A 21496-nucleotide genomic window follows, 5' to 3' on the forward strand; every position below is an offset into this window, starting at 1 on the left:
AAATGCTACTGCTTCTGAAGAACTGCAGAGTGACCTTTGTGTTTCTTCTGGCTTCTGTTTCATCCAGTTTAATCTGCAGAGCAATTTAGTACTTTTCATAAGCAGTGTTTGGCTTCATTTCTCTCATCTTCATGACATCAACTTAAATATTTGAGATGAGAAATAACTATATTGGCATCCTTTTTGTTGAAGAGGTAAATCTTAACTGTGAAGTAATCATCCATCTCACGACAAAACTACTAAAGCCTAAATGTGAGAAAAATCATCTGGCAATGTATAGGGGGAAGAAAAAAAAAAGCATTCCTATTACTCTGAATGTGACAGGATGGAGCTTAAGACAAGTTAGCAGTTTTTCTGGTTTTTATTGAAAATTCTGTTTATGCCATCAGTGCATTACTGAAGTTAATTTATCATTGAAATTCTAAATTGTCTTCAGCTGAAGCAGATGGCAAAAATCATTAGTGATCTTGCAACCTCCTTTCCCCCCCTCTTCTCCATCTATATACTGCATGTCATGTAATGCAGAATAGGTTGTAAGATGCTGGTTTTTAGATAATGTCCTTTTGTTTAGGACTGCTCTTCAGTTAAACGTAGTAAATCAAGAATTTGTCATAAATTTCCATTTAAGTTTCCAAAGGAAAACTGTCTTCTGTTTAGCTAGAGCAGGAACTCTACCAGTTACTTTGAGGTGGCTTATTTGATAGTCAGGAATATTTACTAGTGCCTTGAGACATTGATACGTTGCTGGAAACCCCTGAAGGTAATGAGTCTGTGATGAGGTGATTCAGTGTTGTGGTACTCATCTCACTGAAAAGGCTCTCTTGGATATATGGTTTGACCATGGACTCTGTGCCTCTCAGAGTAAGCACTAGGGTCGGAAAGCTCTCATGAGGCACACACACAGCAATGTTTTTAATTTAAGTATAGGGGAGATCCACTAAACTGTTTCAGGGAAGGTTTTTTGCCTTTGCAGGGAGAAAACAAACTTAGGAAAACCATTTCCTGATTAGCCATAGTATGTTGCTTTTAAAGTGGGCGTAAGGAGAATTACGAGGATGGGAAACAAACATTGCTTTTCACAGAAAATATTTCAGGTTCTTTTAGGACTCCTTCCTGCTCATTTCTTTAGAAATCTAAGACTGACTTATCTTACTGTGTGTGTATATTGGATGAATTTTTTCCAGGATGTGTTGGCTCATTTCCTTGAGTACTTCTAAATTTTCTGAATTTTTTTCAGTCACAACAGATAGCTCAAAAAGCTTTAAGGAAATGAGTCAACCTCCTGAAATAAATTGCTTACTGAATAGAGGATAGTGTTCAACATCACAGATGCCCTTGATAGTTTTGTGGATACTAATTAACAGATAGTCTCTGAAAATCAGTTCTGCGGGCTTCATGTTCCAAAAGGATTTGGGAAACAAATATCCCCCGTGTGCATCTGAGTTTTCCTGTTAGGAATGTGGGGCATGTTTCTAGACTGACAGGTATTAGTATGAGAGGTGCAGACAGGGAGGTGACAGGCAGGCTCTCTAATGCAAAATTAGGGATGTTGTTGAACTTCAGTGTAAATGAATGGGAGTAATGTAAAGCTGCTGAGTTGAGGACTATGAAATTTTGATAAAACAACACTGAAATCTGATTGCTGCATAGGCAAAGTGCTTTGGTCCTTATTTTATTACTCACAAGCAATTTGCATTCTGGTTCCGTGAGCCTTTGCTGCAAGTGTCCTGAGTGTCCTGCAGGTGGCCAAAGCAGGTGAGGTTGTTCTGTGAGGAAAGGCCCTGTGCCTGGCCACCTTCCCTTTGGGTTGCAGGAGTCCCAGCAGGGAGTTTCCTTGCTTGGGGCTTTGCTGAGTCACCGAGCTGGCAACTGACTGCAGTCTTATATAGTTAGATTAAAAATAAGTAAGAGAACACCATTTTAGTAACATATCTGTTTTGTACAGTAGGTAGGCACAGGATTCGGGATTTTCTTTGCTTCCCAAGGATTACTCAATGACTCAGGACAGAAATGAGAAATCCAGCACCAGACACTATGATCTGGGATTTTCTGTCTGATGAGCCTAAATAAAAGTAAAACCAGATGGTCCTTAATATTTAAAAAGTTTGATGTCTGGATCTGGATCTGAACTTTGAACTCTGAGGCAGTAAGTAATAAGCTAGCTTGGCCTGCTTTGGTGCATTACACAGAAAGTCCCTGATGCTATAAATACCACCTCTCTAAACAGAGGTGACGTGTGTCTCCAGACAGGTGATGTGCACTGTCAGGCACTCGAGGGAAATCTGAATACATGCCCACCACAATAGAGAGAAGAAAGCCTGCAACATCTGCAAAGGAGTTGACCCAGTTGGTGTGTAAAGTGTCTCAAAACAGTGGGAGTTGCATAAAAGCAGGTGCAAAATACAACCCCAACTGCAGTGGAGGGAGACAGAATAAGGTGTAGGGCTCTGTGTCTGGTTTTGTGGTTGTTGTCAGTGATTGTTGCCTGTAATTTGTGGTCATGAACAATTAACTTGCAACATTTCTCTGGTTGGAGTGTAAGTGTTGGCCACAGTAGTTTGGTACTCTAATCTGTAAGCTTTTTGATACAACCTTTAGGAGTGAAGTAGCAGTGTGTGCAGGCAAAAGGACAGAATAGTCATGGTTTATTAAAAAACAAACAAAATCATTGCATCAATAGAAGCATCTCTGTTGAAGAATCTGAAGAAATTATTGATTAATTTGGCAGGAATGCAGGAAAGAAAATATTTTAGACAAGATTGACTTGCAGGTCCAGCGTACCTACCTGTTTGCAGCTCCAGCTTGAGCATAGGGAATGGTATATCCCATGTGTGATAGAGAAAATCAGCAAAAACAGCTGGCTAAAACCATCAGGACAAACTCCTGGCTCATTGTAACAAAACAGGTTTGGTGGTCTCAGCAAAGAAACAATAAAAGACTTTGCATGTCTGTCAAACAAGCCCCAGTCTGCAGTCCAAGGGAACCTGAATCAGGTCAGGGACAGTGCAAGAATGCAGGCACTGAGACAGCAGTGAACACATTCTATTTCCTCCATCTGTATACCTTGCAAAAATAGCATCTTTGAAAGTGTATGTGCAAATTTGGAATGTGCAATGCTCCTGATCTATTTCTGGATTATCCTGGGTCTGCTTAAAGATTAATTCAGTGTATAAGCACACTATACTGTTTGGTGGATAGGACTGAGAAAAACATGATGTGCTTCTGTAAAGTGAACTGGGTTAGACTTCAGTCATATGGTCATCCAAAGAACCTGTTCTCCTGGTGACTACACTGTTTCCCTAACTGTGCTGTTAAATTCTGAGTGTCAGCATATTAGTGCCAGATCCCCAAATGGGACAGTCTGTGTTTGCAAGTAATCATTGACACACAATATAAAATTAAGCAAAAATGTAACAAACTGTAAGCTGTAGAAACCACAGCTTGGCTGAATATTATGTCCCAGGCACTTGTTTCACAAATATTAGCAAGATTTACAGCTCACTGCAAAACCTGTGGCTAGTTTGGTGGGATATAACCAATCTGAATGGATTTTTTTTGTTTGCAGTTTTTATATACTTTTAAACCCATAGATACCTTTTTTTGTTGGTTTTGTATATTGCTTGCCCACTTCTTGGATTTACGCTGCCACATTGAGTAATTCTGGCTGTGCTCACTGGAACAAAATATGTGTTTGGAAATAGAGCATTTTACTTCAGGTGCAACATTATTAGGAAATGCTTAGAAAAGATGTTTGCTTTGTAATAGGCCTGTTGGACTTCATAACTCAGATTCTTGGACCATTTATTCTTTTTGTTGGGCCCTTTTACATTTGAGTTAAATTACTGAGACATTGAAGCATGACAAAAGGATATTGTCAAAATATAAACATTTTTCTGTATTCCAAACCAGGAAGCTCCCTGGCTTTCTAATAAATGCCCTAAGAAACCTATTACTGCCAAATGACAATAGATTAGTTTGCATTCCTCCTTAAACAACTCACAATATTGAAGATAAACTTAAAAACAACAGCTGCTAAGGGAATATTAAATCCCACAAGATCCTTAAGAGATGTGTGCTGCAGAGACAGAGAATAGAATGTTTTTTGACAAGTTTCAGCAACGAGAAGAATTTCTAAAAGGCATTGAGTAATTGCTTGAAACTGGCAAAGAAATTTTTTTTCCCTGAAAAAAAGTGGTTTTGGGAATGGACTTGAACACTGAAAGTGAAGTGCTGGCTGATACTGTTACTGTCAAAAGGTTGGAACAGGCAAAGGAGAATTTTGATCAATGTCAGAAACTGCAAGCAATAATCAAGTGCAATTGAAAGTAAAGCTGAGGAATCGAAAGGCTGTCCTTTCTCTCCTTTCAGTGATGAGTCAGTTCTCTCCTCCCAGTGTTGAAGGATGCCACATTGCTGAAAATTCAGAGATCTCTGTACCATCATAATAGGTTCGGGGTTCAAACCATCAACCATTTGAGAATGCAAAACCCAAATGAACCTCCTGGATTCCTAGATGTCAGCTGTTGTGTGTAGGAAAACTCTTTTCTTCTGTGTATCTGATCTGTTCTGTGGGTGTACTGCTTCTTGTTTTAGCCCTCATTCCTAGCAATAAATAGCACTTTCACACACTCACGTACCAAAAAAAGAAATAAGTCTAAGTAATCACCAAGTAAAACAAGGGCTGAAAATGCAAAAGTGATTGAGGGTTAAATGAGCTGCACTGGGCTCTTGGGGAGTGTGTTTGGCACATACTTTGCTCTTTCCTGGTTCATTCCTGGAAAGGAAAGAGAGCTGTGGGGACAGCTGAAGTTGGTACTTAGTATCAAAAGCAAAATGAGAATATCCAACTAGCTGGCCATAAAAGCAGCTGGTGGATTACTGTGTGCAAAGGCTGGATCAGCTTTTTGGGTGATGCTGGCTCTGTAACAGAATGGTTTGTGCTCAGAGTTTAACACCCTTGATAATGATAAATTAATTTTTTTTTTTTTAATATGTCTTACAGAAAACTTTCAGTAATTCTGGTAGAAACCTTCACTGGCAAAAGCTACTGGTTGGAACTGCTTGGAGGGCGTGCATATGTGGGCAGTTAAAACGCTTAGTTCGGATTTGTGGTTGCAGTCATTCTACTTCATGGCCGTGAGCAGAACAAGCCATCTGGCAAGGGAGTGCCTCCTTCTCATCACACATCTGATGCTTCCCACAAATGAGATTTCAGCTCATTAGGATACTTTATGCCCTTACAGGGATTTGTGAAGAAATACATACCTTTAATCTCTTGTACTTTTATCTGAGTTGCATGATTTTGTTCTGTTCTAGAAAAGAAATATGTTTACTGAACTTAGCCTTTTGATTGCATATATATATTAAAGATTTTTTTCTTCAGCTTGTTCAGAAGTATTATAAATACCTAATGAATTATTTGGGCCTGCAGCTCTTTCACTGAAAGTTGTGACATGATTAGAGGGCTAGAAGTGTGGGCCCTTGCTGAATGACACTGCTCTTGAGCTGGTGGATTCCTTTATTTTGATAGGTAAAGATAATGAAGTTACTTTCAGGGTGTAGCTGCTTATGGTTGGCTGGTGTTTGTAGCACTTGGAAGGTCTTGATGATCAAGATGTTAGACATAGAGAAGTGACTGATCTGAAGTGACAGAGCTCATCCTTTGAGCTCTTAATATTTTCTAGCATTTGTAAAATGTAAATATTTCTGCTAGTAATAGGTCTGTTAGAATATGAATGGGAAAAGAGCATATCAGGTGGATAATGCATCAGTGAATTCAGGTCAGTTTTTGTAGAAGATAATTGCAGAAATTGAGGGATTTGTGTCATTTGAGTAAGCTAGAAATTGAGGTTTTCAAATTATTGATGTGATGAGTAGCTAGTTCTGGCTTTTCACCAATTTTGAGGATCACCTGTCAGGTGAGTTTTTTGAATTGATAAATTTATTAACCTAAAGATTGTGTAGCCTATATTACAGATGCTTACAATTTATCATCACCTCACTTTTAGGACCAGAGGATGAAAAGGGTAAATAACATGATATTTGTCAAAAAGTGGTTGCAAAATTTATGTGAATTTATAAAATACTCATGTGTCATTATTAAGTTGTAGGGCAGGGGAAACAGGATGGCTGTTAATAATTAGACATGGAATGGCTCCTGTTAATGAGGGCAAGAAGTTTTTCAGTTTATTAGATAAGTAGTAAAAGGTTTGATATTTCCCTTAGCTACTTCTTAGGGAACCCATCTTACCACTGGCTGTGTTTAAGATAATAATTTATCATTGCTACCATAAACTGTATAAAACAGGGTACTTTCTTCTGCTGTATGAAAAGCTGGAGGAAGAAAGGAAAAGGGAGCAGAAGGATGAGCAAAAAAGGAAAGCAGGAAACTAGACAACGTTCTGTGCAAACCTATAGGTCAATAACAGCAAATATGTTTGTAATGAATTTTGCTCTGTTTCATGGGTAGCCAACATGAGGCATATTGCAAAATGTGGCTTGAAAATAAAGGTGAGTGCTCAAGCTGACTATTTCAGTAATAGACAGTTGCCAAGTACTTGTTTCCTATCTGATTTTAAAATTTCATTAATATAAACAGAACACATGACACTTGGCAACGGTTTCAAAATACAGATTTAAAATAATATGAATGTTTTTAAAATCTCCTCTAGTGCTTTTCCTACATGTGCATTGTAGTGATATGTGTGGTGTTTAAAGGGCAGATGTACATTTAGTAATAATTAAAAATAGTGTTTAATTTTTAGATTTGCAAACAACAAAAAAGTAAAAATAGAACACAGTCATCAACTCTATTTTAAGTCCTCTCAGTTACGGCAATTGTGTTTGCTGACAGTTCCACAAGAAAATCCTCTTTCTGAGGTATAAGTAATTTACAGAAGATCTACATGTGGAATGAAGTGCACTTAAGGTTAGTTTATGAACTAGTAATGGCTGTCAAATGAGCCCATATTTTACTGAAATTAAACCCAGAAGAGATCATTACATCATTCAGTGCAATCTACTGTATGAAATCCACTCAGTGTTGTCCAAATTTCTCCTCTCCTGAATATTCCCACTCTCAGAAGATGAAAATGTGACTATTGCCAGAGAGCAGCAGCAGACTGAATGGGAATAATGTTGTGATTGCAGAGCAGGAATTGCTCCAAGTACGTTTTGAGGCTGAGAAGGAGGGAGGAGGGAAGGGATGGCCATAACCAAATGGCCTTCCCTGAAGTGGTTCCCACTGTTTCCACTTGAGAAATGTTTGATCAGGAAAAAGCACTAAGCAAAACTGCCATTTCTCTGGGTCCTTTCTGCACTGGGTGTCTGCATACAGGACCGGATGTTTGCTGGTTAATAAATAAACCAGCATGAAGGCCATAGAATAAATGACCCCTTACTTTTTTTGCCTCCTGTAGGATTACATGTGATGTGTATGAAGACAGCCACAGCACAGAAAGCCTCTCTGTAAGTGCAGCTGTGCTAGTAGCAAAATAGTGCATTTGTTGGTAATGTTTATTTACCAACAGAGTTTCCTGGGGGCAGGATAGGCTATGTAGACAAGAGCATGGCTTTGCTGGTATCACATCTTCCACAGCAGGAATACTTTTTTATATTTTCAAGTATTTCTGGCAAAGATTTGTGATGGGAATGTGGTCACAGATAAAAGTGCATGCCCTTTATCCTTGGAAGCTACAATCCTCTTCTGTGTGCAGCTAAAGCAAGCTCAACAGCTCATGTGCTGCCAGCAAACAAGTGCTTATCTAACACCATATAAGGCTGTGGCTGAGGAGAAAAATGATGAAAAACATTCCACAATAAACTTAGACTGGCAGATTTAATATGGCACAGAAAAGCTTAGATACAGGTGTTTTTTTTTCTTTTTTAGTTTAGCTCTGACGGCGTTTAACCCCACAATAACTTTTTAATGTTAATTAGGAAAAAATTGCTTGTTTTTCTAGATATTCTAAACAGTCTTGTCCCAGAATAACAGGATTTTAGGATATTGGTGTACGCAGGGTTTGTTGTTGTGGAGTTTGGATTTGGGTTTTTTGCCCTTGGACTTGCTACTGTTAAAAGCAAGAAAAACACCTCTAGGATACAGGATTGTGGGAGTGTCAGGATGTGTTTAGAGACAGGATATAACAGTGAGGAGCATATTGAGGAGGAATTATGGTGGTGAAGATGAGTTTATCTGAATTTTAGCAAGATGCAGTGAAGTGCTTAAAAATTATGTGATGCTACAGAGGGAGACAGGTTTCTCTTTTCCTTAGTATATTGCTTGCATCTTTGCTGTCCTTGTATCCTCTCATCTTTATAATGAAATAGCCTTCTAAGTTATTGTAGTACCTTAGAACATTGGTATAGTCCTATTTTGGTAGCCATTGGTGGCCTAAATCTGAATTTCCAAACTGTTCCCTGCCTGGTGGCCACTGCTTTTGGCATCTCTATCTTCTGCAGACATCACTTACCCTGAATCAGGAGCAGCTGAAATGATTGTGAGTTGACAGGAGAGGTGGTGAAGCTTTTGCCTCAGCTGTGTGCTGCTTCTTTCAGGAAGAGGTTGAAACACCCCCCGTGCCATATTTCCCCCCACATACTGTTCTCAAGAATCGAATGGTAGATGATTTATTAGCATTTTGTAAAGATGCTGGGAGTCTTCTGCGATATCATTCATCAACTAATTGTCTTTATATCTAAGTGTGTGCAGTACCATCTGTCAGAGTTTATTCAGTGTCATTCTCTAGCTTAATTTTTGCTCTAACATTTATGCCTTTCTTGTTGTAGCCAGTCTTTAGCAATGCAGTGCAGGAACAGCCAAGCATTGTGTCCCAGTGCTGTGCAGGATGTGGTTTCCAGGTGGGCCAGGTCAGCTGGCAGGTGGCTCGTGATGCATGGGGCACTTGTGCCGTGGGTTAGCACATGTGTGAAACCTGAACTGTAGTTGGGAATGAAGTGCCTGTCGTTTATGAAGGAGGATTAATAAGATTTTCAGGAAAGATGTTAAGCTTGAGGTCATTTCCTTCCTCTTGTTACGCTTTTGAATTTCTGCCAGTAAGATGGGTGAAAGGGGTTATTTTTGTCTTTGAATGCTTTGAATTTCAATGATGCCTTTACTTTGGATACAGAGAAGTGGAATTCCACTTTATTCCTGCCATTGTACTGTCATATGTCTGAAAAAATAACTTGTATTTTTTTTCCAGTATCTTTGTGTCTTGCATTCTAGTTAACTAATCCTTTGAGCTGCTGCTGTGCTCTGAAATATCAAATTGTATGAGGACACATGGAGATGTTCTGATCCCCATGCTGAAGTGTTAGTGTACATAAAAAAGGAGTCAAAATGTAGTGTTACAATTCTTGGAAAAGAAGGAAATAGGCAGTATCTGAATATAGGCTGTGTATGAAAATGAGAGCAAGGATTTTCCCACTCTATTAAGTTTCAATAGGAAAAAGGTTTCATAGTTCAGTGTTTGGATGGGTTGTATAGTATGGTGTTTGTACTCTGCTTCTGCAGCTGAAGTAGGAGTGAAGTGTTAGAGAAGTTGATGTTATTCCTGGCCATCCTATAAGTCACAACTAGAAAAATTAATAATGTCTCTTGCTGCATTAAGCAATAGAGTGCAATAAAATTCAGCAACATATTAATGTATATAGTGAATCATGGGGGGCACATGAATGAATGCAAGTGGGGGCTTTCTGCATCTTGCCCACAGCTCAGGGGCAATCAGTGGAGGTACGTGAACCTTAAATTTGGTTGTGCAATAGGAAAAACTGTTTCGGTGCTGAGAGGAACAAACACCTCTTTGTTTTCTGACCATGAGTCATGATTATAGATGATGATGATCCTTCACTGCTAAAATAGCAGGACTGTGACACCAGAAGGCCAAAATCTGTGTCCAGGCTGGAATTCAGAGTGTTGCCCAGCACCCTCTGGCATTGCACAATTACCTTCAGGAAGAGCTGCCACAGCAGCTTCTCTCTTGTATGAGGCTGTAAGAGCATCTCTTGTACCTTTTTCTGCCTCTTTTCTGCTCTTGCTTGTCTCAGTTGAAGACTTTTGTCTTGTATTTCTGTTACTTTCCAAATTTTTTCCGAAGTGTCTCAAAGAGTAAAGAGAACTGTGATAGTAGGATCCTGTAGCTACTTAGGGAGCTTTAAAGACTGTTCAAGAATTTTGTTCTCAACTTTTTTTGGGGTTGCTCTGTTGGGATTTGAGGGAGAAATGTTTCCAGCCATTTCAGTATGCATTTCAGTATGCAGCAGTGTTAAGATTTATCTTACAATATTCCAGGTCTGATGTTCTTTCACCTTCTGTCCTTTGAAGATACAATTCTTAGAGGTGCTCACGCAGGCACAAAGCAATACGTTAGCTTTCATCTCTTAGTTAGCAAAGAATCCATCTTAATTTCTTTGACTGGAAGCATTTTTGAAAAATCTTCAAGTTGAGTAAGAACAGATATTCCTCTAAAAGGTGGAATTTTTTTTTTTTTTTTTAAATCTGAGTATTACTAGGAAAACCAAGATTGGCTTTGAGAGCCTGAACCTACAGCTCCACAAGTGTGCAATTCCATGCAGTGTCTGTTGTGAAAAATTTGATCTCAGGCTACAGACAAGATCGTAGATTCCTTTAGGAACTCCTTTTGTTCTTGAGGTGCTGGGACTGCTTTGCCATGGTTCGGGTCCTTGCCACAGGCTGAAGGAGTTTTAGGTCAGCTGCAGTTTTTCCACCAGGAGGCCATTGAGGAGTTGGAGCATGTGGGGCAATAGAGGCTTGTCCAAGCTCCTGCCCTGAGGTGGCATTTACCACCCTGAAAGAGGAGAGGTAGTAATGGAAGCTCTCTGCCACCTGCTTGTCCTCCTGCCCAGGAGCGCCCTGTGCAGAACTATCCTGGGTTTGAGGCAGCTCTATCCCAGCCAGACGTCATGGAGCAGTCCCCTCTTCCCTGAAATAACTGGATTTGTGGGGAAGTCATGCGGACAGCGAAATACTGTGTAAACAAAAGGCAGCACTCCCAGCGAGCTCCCGCTGTGCTCGTTGCTGTGGCTGCCTTGCCGTCATTTCTAGGATTTCAGGATCCTCCTGTTTACACCAGCCCGCCCGTGCTGCGGGGCCGTGGCCGTGCTGAGGAACCCTCCCATGGACAAGGCAAGGAAGGAAGTGGAGGGAGGATGGGGCTTCGGCATCCTGTACCCTTTGGAGGGGAGTGGCTGCAAATAGCGGAGCCTGAAGGACGCAATGCCTTCTGTGTTTTAGCACGGGCTGCTTGGACCCAGAGCAGTCTTGGAATAAAGGAGAAAAGGCAGACGATGGCGTCTAACTGCTCGGAAGTGCCGCGGAGTCAGAGAACATCCTTCTAAAAGCCTTTCCTTCAAATGACAGGAGGAAGGGAGAGGACTGACGTGTCTCGTGGAGCTGAGATTATGCAGCAGTGCTAACACAGAGCTAAAGCCTCCAAACTTGAGCTGCACGGGCTGGCTCCAGGAGGCAACTTCCGTAGAAAGCACTGGTTGTGATTGGGAACGAGGATGCTGTTTTCAATATCTGTCCTCTAAAACGTTACTGGGTTTTATTCTTCAGTTTGTTAATTGGGCTCTGATGGAGGAATGCAGTTTAGGATCCACAGGCATCCTTTGGAATGGCCAGGTAAGGCTAGTAGGTACAACTAAGTGTTGATCTTTAATTTCACCAATGGTGCTGTCTTTCATGAGCAATATTTTGGTTGTACCAGGGTAACCTGTGTTCAAAGGCTGAGAAACAAGCTCTGACTTAGTGGGTTAATATTTGTTTATACAGTACTAATTGATACCTAGTGTCTTTTAAATTGATGGACATAATGTGATTTATTATAGTAATTGCTTGCATTAGAAACCCTTGAACCTGTAATTTACTTATTGACTGTCTAGATAAGGAGTGAGGCTTCAGGTGATAAAATTTATCTTTTCATTTGAATGTGTCCTGATACAGTTTCCAAGCACTTTTAAGCATATTTTGGGTATAAGAAAGAAATATATTTAGTTCATTATATCAGTAAGCACAGTGCTACTTCTTTATTGATCACCCATGGATTTTTAGTTCTAGTATTTCTAGAATTAAAATTATTGGAGGTTACTAAAGTGAAAATATCACACAAAAGTTACTGTTACAGACTTTCCCAGTCATCTGCCCAAAATCCACTGTACGTATTCTTTGCAATGTTCTTGTTAGTCTTACATTTTGGTGACAGTGTGTTTTACTGCTTGGAACTCTGTGCTCACACTGAAAAGAGTGCAATTGCTGGCATTGATATTGAGGTATTTGGAAGTAATGCAGTAAAATGCATGTCAGTTAGTTTTTTGTTTTACATTGGAAATGCCATCCTAGAGAGCTCCTGGGGTTGGCTCAAAATCAAGTTCAGAAATATTCTCCAATGCAGATTAACCACAAACCTGTTACTTTTAAAGACTAAATGAAAATACTGAATAAAATAGGTAGGGGAGTGACCCTTCTTGGTAGGATGTTTATGAGAGGAACTGATGGCAGATCCACACATCTCAGCCTCAGACAAAACTAGATGTAACCTTGCTGTTCTCCAGCCTTCCAGCACTGCTGATCCTCACTGTAAGAGAACACCTTCCTACAGAAGTAAATGAGAGTGATGCTTTAAAAGCTTAGTACCAATACTCCTCTTAATAACTGAATGCATTGCACACACCATCTTCAGTGCCAAAAAAATTGACATCAGCCTAAAATGTGAAAGAAGTAAACATTCTGACAATATGAATTTAATTTAAAACTTTAAATTGAAACTGAACAATACAAACACTTCAAAAGATTTTGCATAAAGCATCTTCCAGAAAGGGATGAAAAATCAAACTGGGATGTAAATCCCAAAGGAAGATAAGAGAATTATGCAGGGATACAATGGTGTTACCAACGTGATTGATCTTTTCTGAGCTAACCTTTTCTAAGCATGGATTTTTCAAGAGCTGTGAGTTAGCCATATATGGTAGTGAGAGATGAAAATTGTTAAGTTATATATAATTAAAGTTGACAACCAGAATCTATTAACATCACCTTTGCTCTGGTATGAGCATCTTTATAAATGTATTAGAGTAAAGAGATCAAAATGCAAAAGTTTGAACCTCTTAGATTGCTATAGCGACATTTGCTTATTACACAGGAAAATAATTAAATCAATGATGTTTCCACACAAGGAATTTGTGACTTCTACAATGTTTTGATATACTGAAGAATAAAAATAATTTGTGTTGAGGGAAACAACCCTTTTATCACAAAACTTAACACTACTGACAACAGAAACTGGGATCAGAAGATGAGTGCTGGTTTGCCTGCTCTGGAACTGTAAGGCTTGTTTCAGATAATTAATTGCTAGCATTTCCGCTTCATCTGTCTTATAAAAGACTATATCTCATTTATCTATTTGTTGCTTTAATCTATGCAAGATGACTTTGTGAGATGATGCATTTCAGGTAGTTTATCCTTTTTTCCTAAGTCAGAAAGAATGAAAGATGTAAGACACAAAGAACAAAATGTGAACTACTCAGAAGCCTCCTGACCCCTGATGTCAGACACTGGCTTAGCACAGCTTCCAACACTCCCTAACATCCTTGTGCAAAACTGGGAGTAGCAGATGATAAAACATTGTGCAGTCAGACAGGCTGGAGAAATGGGCAAACAGGAGTAACCCCTGACATTGGGATGGGCTGGGGGCTGACTCTGCAAATCAGCTTTGTGGAAGAAGACCTCGAGGTTCTGGGGGACAAGTTGCGCTGAGCCAACAGTGTGCCAGCGCAGCTTTTCTTAATGCCAGGTTTGGCCAATGGTTTAGTAGTTAAATAAGGAAAACACTGTTACTCAGAATGCTTTAGCTTTACAGTGATTTCAAGGAGCATTACTCAAAGTGAAATTCCACACAGTGATGCATCTATTATTACCCACTTTTTGTTTTAAAACATTATCTCATGTACTCTGATTTGTACAGGGGTTGCAGCTCTGAGAAATTCTGTAGTATATTATGTCTGAGAATTACTGAAGATAGGGAGAAACTGCATCTTGCATTGTTTTATTTCTTTCAGAAGTGTAGCCTTACTGGACAAGATACTGATGCAGTAAGACAGTGTTTTGTTGCATATTTTATGTTCTGGGAAGGGATATTTATATCTACTCTTTGGCCCAGATTCTGGAACAGTCGCCAGTTTCACAAACAGCAACAATTATGTGCTAAAAGGAGAATAGAACTGCTTAGAATCAAAGTTCCCTATGGGAAAAAGAAATATATATATATATGGAGAGCGGGAGAGAGTGTGTGTGCATGAATGTTTGGGGGAAGAGAAGAAACAAGGGAGTGATAATTCTGCTGTTGCTCTTTGTGCTCTTAAACACTTCTTTTATTTTTTGTCAATGTTTTTATCATTATTGTAGACTTCAGTGTTTTCATGCTAAGTATTTTTTTCCATCAGTTTTTCTTTTTAAAATCCATGAACTAATGTTTGAAGTTTTTTTTTCCATATGCATTAGTAATTTTGTTTTTCTCCTATGTGAATAACATCATAAAAGTAGAAAAAACTGATCTGTTTCAGAAAAAAAGTCAAAGCTGACCAAAATAAATTCTGCAATTTGAGTCGATTGCTGACAGGCAGTGGTCTGTTAGCATTTTCCATCTCTCTGTCTCCACCACCTTCTCTTGCAATGGCAGCATGCCTGTCGGCAGAGTATCAATGATTTACTCTTCATTGCTGCAAAGGAGTCCGTCGTTCATGAAAGGGCTGAAAATCCAGGCACTTCTGTAAATGTGGGATTTTATTAAATAAAGTGAAAGAAAGCATTCTGCATTCTTATAACTACCAGCTGGGAATTTGAGACTCAGTTGATGGAGGACCTTATCTGAAGCTCACTAATATCCCTGTAAAAATTACCATTGACTTTGCTTTATGGCTGATTTAAAAAACAAATAACAGTTGCTTGTGTCTTATTGTTGGAAATCTCACCAATATAGGTGTATTTCATTGCTTCAGGCTTTGTTCATTTATTGAACAGGATAAAAATAAAAACCCTCATGGTTATAATATACCAAATATCCATCCTTGTTCTTAGAATCATGAACAGACTCTTTGCCAGTTGATTAAATACAGAAATTCAGAACTAGAGCATGTTAGATAAGATGTTTACTGTCAGGAATGTGTTCATTCATTTACCTAGATGAAATGAGAATGCTGAATAGTTTAAAACTCTGTGTTTCAGATAACTGAATTTTTAAAGAATCTGCTCACTTTTGGTAGTGATGTTTTGGATAACCAGGTTTATATGGTCGACCAGGGCAGTCACTAGTGTAGTGTTGCTGGAAGTTAAGCTGTATCTCCTGGCTTCCCAGTGTTCTGTCTGGAAGAAAACAGGGGGCCTTGGGATAGGAAAGCAAAATAAAAATGTAAATAAATTCATCAACAGTGTATTCTTTTGGTTAATGTGTCATTGCAAACCACATAGAGATTTTTTTTATAAGACCTGTGGGGTGATTTACAGGCTGTACATTTAGTGCTCCTCTTTATATGGCTTTGGAAAAAAAAACCCAACAAAACATGGGTGAGATGCAGCTTTGTTTACTCTGAAAGTTTCTTACTGTAATGAAGAATAAATACGTGCAGTTTGAGATTTTTGCTGCCTGTGTGCCTGACTTTCTTGTGCATGCAGTTTGTGTCCTATCATGTTGGTTCTGCACAAGAAGTTAAGCCTGAGGGCATTACAAGCTTGAGGTTCACAACTGTTAGGAGAACCCTCCTGTCCCTTCTCCTTGTCATTGAGATAATTAGGAAATTCTCCTGGACTTGTCATGATTTTGAGGTGTTGAGACATCAGCTTTCTAAAAATTCTCAAAGTTACCCATGGCTGGAGGCACGAAAATGTCAGTAGCTTGTCATGACCCCTTCTTGATTCTCAGAGCTCTTCTAGGTTTTGGGCAGTGTGTAAGCTCTCTTGAGCAACCACAGAAGTCCAGTGTGTGGTAGTGTTCTGTGTGTTGGTTTGGTGGGATGAGACATACAGACTGCACTCATCATAATTCACTGGCGTTACTGCATGTACACTGAGATGAGCCATCAGAATGAAAGGGAGAAAGAGAAGCTTTAGTGTGAGTTCATATTTTTAAGATAAATGTAAGAAAACTGCATTGTTTATTATTCTGTCATGAACAGTATATGGATATCTAAAATGTAGGTGACAGTTCTGTAATCTTATGTGAGTTCCTACCAAAGTACAAAGGAATGTGCTTGAATAGATATGAGCTTCATGAACAAAGTCACAGTAGACTAGGTTTTTAGTGAAGTATTTTTAAATTTGTAGAATGCATTCTAATGTATATAGTAAAAGAGGAGTTCTTAAAAAATGTATATTAAAGAATATGCAGTACTACTGGAAAGAATTAAGATGTTGTATTTGACATCATAGGTGCAGTTCTTGTCTAGTCTAGTTAACAGCTGCTGAAATGCACTGGTAAAATGTCACAATGCATACTTCCAAAGAACATCCTGTACAAAAAAGTTAAGTTGGATTTATGTCAGCTTTGTCCATGTCATCAGAATAACCTTTGTGCCCTTTCAAACAGCTTCTTGCCCTGGTTTTCCTTCATTCATCTGGTGAATCTGGTGTTCTGGGTGTCTGAATACAGACTGGAGAATAAAATGGCCCTAAGACTTGTGTTTGTTTAGGACAAAAATTTTAATTTGAGAAGGGATAATACTGATATTGCTAAGCTGATCTGCGGATACCATTTGCTTTGAATGTTTTCTCTGAATGTATTTTGCTGAATCTCTCCTTTCTAGCTCTGACTTACTGGCAGTTCTGGACTTTGAGCCTCTAACTGGATACTCCTAGTTACAATTCTGCATTTTCCAGCTCGGGAATGAGTGCTAGATTTTCACATCACAGAGCAGGATTGGTGTACAGCATGGTGTAGTAACTCTTGATGCAGTTTCAATCAGCTATACACTCCCCATAGCCTCTCTGTTGGATTAGGGAAGTTTTGGAATTTAATACTGTAGCTTGGCAGGTCACCTTTTACAGGAAGCCATAGATTTACTTTGGCTGTGTGTCTGTCTGCTCACTCTGCATAAATTGATCTATCAAATGTACAAGAGAAACTATTTATCTTTTGCCAGATAATTTGATTTCTTTATTTTTTAATTTAATACAAGTAATTCTTTGTATCTGGGTCTCTTGAAACAGAAAACCAAGAAAACTTCTATTTTAAATACTACTTGCTGAAATTATTTTTTGTCTTCCCTCCTTCAGATGAGAACTCTCCAGCCAATTTCTGGGATTCCAAGAATCGGGGAGTGACTGGCACACAAAAAGGACAAATTGTGTGGCGAATTGAACCTGGCCCGTACTTTATGGAATGTGAGTACCTATTTATGCAGTGCATATTCCAAGGCAGCTCAACATGGTGGCATTTGATACCAATTTCATCAATCCTTCTGATGAAGCAAGGGAATTGACTGTATTGCTCTTAGGGGGAAGCATTTTTCCAGTGCGTTTGCTGGGTGCAATAAAAACGGACTTGAGTTAGATGTGCATTTGTGATGTTTTTAGACAGCACATTTCACTTTAAGGGAGGAAGGAGTTGCCTTGTGTGGTGTGATGTAGTATATGAACATTGAAAGATGAATCTCCTTCCCACAGAAATTCCAAATTTCAGCTGGCCAAATATTAGTGGTAGGTGTGTGCAAAGAAAAAAGTAGTAAGCTAATAGAGCTTGCTGATATTTGTTAGTGGGAGGGTTGGATTTGACTCTAGGAAGTGCCAATGTCCTGTTCAGTTGCATCAGAATTTCTCAGCTGAGGATTTGTTGCGCTGGAAAATCTGCTGGGCAGTTTGGAAATACTGAGAGTCTTTATGTGACTGGAATAAAAAGCCTTCAGTTGAAGTGTGTTGGTAGTCAAGGTTCAAATTGAAGAGCTACACCACTCTCTCAGACAACCAGGATTTATAGGAATCTGAGCTACTCTGCTGTGGGCTGTGTTTTCTTTCTTTGTTGTTTTTTTTTTTTTTTCTTTTGCTTTTTAATGAAGCTATGCTCTCCTACTATATGAAACATAGAAACTGAGGTTCTAATCATGGGATATTGTATCAGAGCTTGCTGGAAACTCCGATGTGCCAAGCATCAAAGTGGCAATCAGTCCCAGAAGAGCTCTGAGTTGCTCTACCACCTGTTTAGCCTCACAGTAATGAGTCCTCTTTCATAAGTTAAAAAAAAATAAAATTACTCCCACTCCTTACTTCACTGCAGTGAAGTAAAACACTGCAGTGCTGCTTGCTGTAGGTTTTGGCAGAAATTTTTATTCTAATTAACTGATAGAACAGTAATACATGTATTTCAAGAGGTGTTGTATACCCTCTACTAAAAATAAATATTAAAGCTTCCTATTTCTAGAACTCATCATTGAATCTTGCCAAGTTGCCCTATGTGTTACACAACACACTTCTCAAAAAAAAAAAAAAAAAAAAAAAAGAGCCTAAATACGATAAAATTAAATTCCATTTCAGGAGTTCATTACATTACAATGATTGAACTGAAGACAATACTCAAGAAAATAATAAAGATAATTAACTTCCCTGGTGCCAAAGACATTGGTATATTAAAGCAGAATAAAATGTCTCAGTAAAGTTCAGTGCCTCATCTTTCTTGTATATGAACTCTGTCAGTATTTTTGCCAGTATGGGCAGTTTAACTTCAGGGATGTTTGTATCTTTTAGTTGGTTATGTGTTGCTGCGTTGCTGTATTGAGATCAGGCGCTTGAATAATATTTCCAGTTCATGTGAGTAACCCAAACTAATGCTTCAATTACTACTAGTTTGGACTTTAAGTCAGCTGCAGCTGATGTGGCAGTTTGCAACTAACTGCACATCACAATCAGCTGAAAGGAAGTGCAGGGTGTGTGTTCTTCAGTCATGGTGAGCTTCACTAACAAACAGCTTTGCTGCCATTCAGTGAACAAGAGACAAGCAATTGTGCAGCAGCTGAGAACTGTAAAAAAGAATGTTTATGAGCATACGTTGCTATAGCACATAGTATGGTAGATGAATATGTCACCAGTTACACTGGTGTTTCTAGGGAGAGGCCAAAAACTGCCCTGAAACACTTCACTGAATTTCTGATTCCACTTTTTAAACAAGAGGTCTCCACAGATCTGTGACCATGTTTGCTCAGCAAGGCTTTTCCTTGAAACTTATAGGTGGTGAAGCACCACTGATGCAGCTACAGGCAGCTGCTCTTTTCCATTTCTTTTCTGTTCCTCAGCTCAGTAAATCACAACAGGGGAAACGCAGCAGGTGGCTGCGCCCTTCAGGTACAGCCGCGGTGTCACTGCAGTGCAGCGCCGGGCTGGGTGTGGGAAGAGCCGTGCTGTGGGGTGCTCACCGTGCCCTGCAGCCCTGGCACTGCCCAGCCTGTGCCAAACTCAGCTCCCCCGTTAACCTCCTCCTTCTGTTGTGCTGCAGATAAGATTTGTCTCTCGGTATAGCACTGCACGTGATGCCGCTGTCATAGCAAGAGGAAGAGACAAATGAGGGGTCTAACATTTTCAGTAAACGTGCCAGATTATTAAATTTAAGGTATTTCTGATGCTTTAATCCATAGTTATTTTCCACATTTGGGAAAAAGCTCTCCAGTAGTAGAATTCTTACATTTAGAAATATCTTTGCTGAGAGGTACAATATATGACATACAGGTCATGGTTCATGGGGTTTATCATATTTACTCCTCACAGTAATGACATTCAGCAGCCCATTAGCAGTGGTCATTCAATTCCCGAATTTTTTAAGCAGCAGATCCATAATGGGGGCAATGTCTGGGGGACCAGCATGAACAAAATGTGTAAATGGATCAATCTAAACTCAATTGGAGACTAGCCACAGCATAGGAATACTTGTTGCATCCAATCTGCTCTCAGCTGGGACAAACACTTGACCTGCTCAAGTGTGGTTTTTATTGGAAGTTTTCAAGGACAAAGATTTTTTGGATGCTGTAGATAACTTGTTCTAGTGCTGCAGTATTGTTCAGCTAAAAAGATTTCTGTGACATCCAATATGAATGGCTATACCTTAAATTTGGGGCCATTGCCCCTTTTAAAAATCTCTGATAGAACTGGAAAGAGGAGAGATAGAAACATTTGTCTTGCCTTAATCTCCTCTTCACCAGACTAAACAGGGCCAGCTCCTTTAGCCTCTTCTCATATGTCGGATTTTATCCATCCCAACCACCTTTGTAGCTGTCTGCTCTTCACTCTCCATTTTCTCCTTGCTCTTGATCCTAGGGACCCAAAACTAGACATAGTATTCCTCACCAGTATCAAGAAGAGAGGAACAGTACTTAATTGCCACCTATATACTGTAATACCTACATGATTACAGGCTCCCTGCTATATACTGTGATACCTACAAGATTGCAGGTTCCCTGCTCTACCTGTACTCAAGGAGAGGAAGGGAATGTTTTCTGCAAGCCTGAGAAGCATTGAATCTGCTCTGGCAATGAGAACTGATGGTGCTCATTAACACTTATGCTAAGTAACTACAATAATCCTGTAGGATTTACACTCAAAACTGGCCTAAAGTTGTCATGTTTTTTTGGGAAGAAAAGGAATATAAGTTATTAATGTTGGATAATGACTTATGCTCAGTCAGCATGCACTTAAACCAAAGACTCTGGAAGTGGGTTTTCTCTGGCAGTGTCACAGCCTAGGGACATTACATATCTGTTCAGCAGTAACATCTCTGGAGGGTGAAGTGCAGAGAATTATAGCATTGCTAATGAGCCATATGCAAACAAATCTCATGCAGAAGGAGTATTTCCATTTTAATTGCATTAATGTTAGTAAGTGGGAGTCAGCTGGATTAGGCCTTGGATTCCTTCTGCAAAAAAATTTGTATCTTTTAAGAAAAACATTTTATGCCTTAGTTTGGGAAGCTGTTTTTCCATGAGCATAATTATAAACTTATTTATCATTTTACCAGGGTCTCTCAAATTTATGTTTATGTTTCAAGGTAGACTTGGATAAACATTTTTCTTAATTTCACATTACTGTGTGTCTGTAGTCTTGTAACTCAGTGTTAAGATCACTTAATTTATTCCTCTTAAAAATCCCTCCCTGGGGATTCAATATCTCCTATTTTTCCAAGAAAGTAACATGTAAAGACATAGTTTGCCATCTGCTCTATTCAGATCAAGCAACCTGCAGAAAGAAGGGAGGGGAGAGTTCCCTCTTTGTACTAAAAACAGATGTTAATTCCCCTCAAAGCATCCAAAATTAGCAAAACAAGGATGATCAAAGAAAACTCTATTTGCCTCAGACAAAAATCAACAGAAAAATTCTGTGGGCTCTGCCGTGGAAGGGAGAATCAAAGGAATCAACAGTGAAATAAAGAGAAATGAACTTAACATATTCCAGAAAAACAAGCAGACTCTGAGGGGAGTGGCTGAGGAAAGGGAGGGAGGAAATATTATG

General features: G+C 39.2%; 1 protein-coding gene across 2 annotated transcripts in view; it reads left to right on the plus strand.

The window, feature by feature from the left end:
- The window catches only part of HECW2 (HECT, C2 and WW domain containing E3 ubiquitin protein ligase 2), a 149503-nt gene that overhangs the window by 55611 nt on the left and 72396 nt on the right, over positions 1-21496 (plus strand). For both annotated transcript variants that reach the window (XM_021555393.3, XM_021555392.3), the window contains exon 3: positions 17285-17392. In XM_021555393.3, coding sequence (XP_021411068.2) covers positions 17285-17392 — 108 coding nt within the window. The remainder of the gene's footprint in view (positions 1-17284; positions 17393-21496) is intronic.

Source organism: Lonchura striata, chromosome 8, assembly GCF_046129695.1.
Source record: "Lonchura striata isolate bLonStr1 chromosome 8, bLonStr1.mat, whole genome shotgun sequence".
Lineage (NCBI taxonomy): Eukaryota > Metazoa > Chordata > Aves > Passeriformes > Estrildidae > Lonchura > Lonchura striata.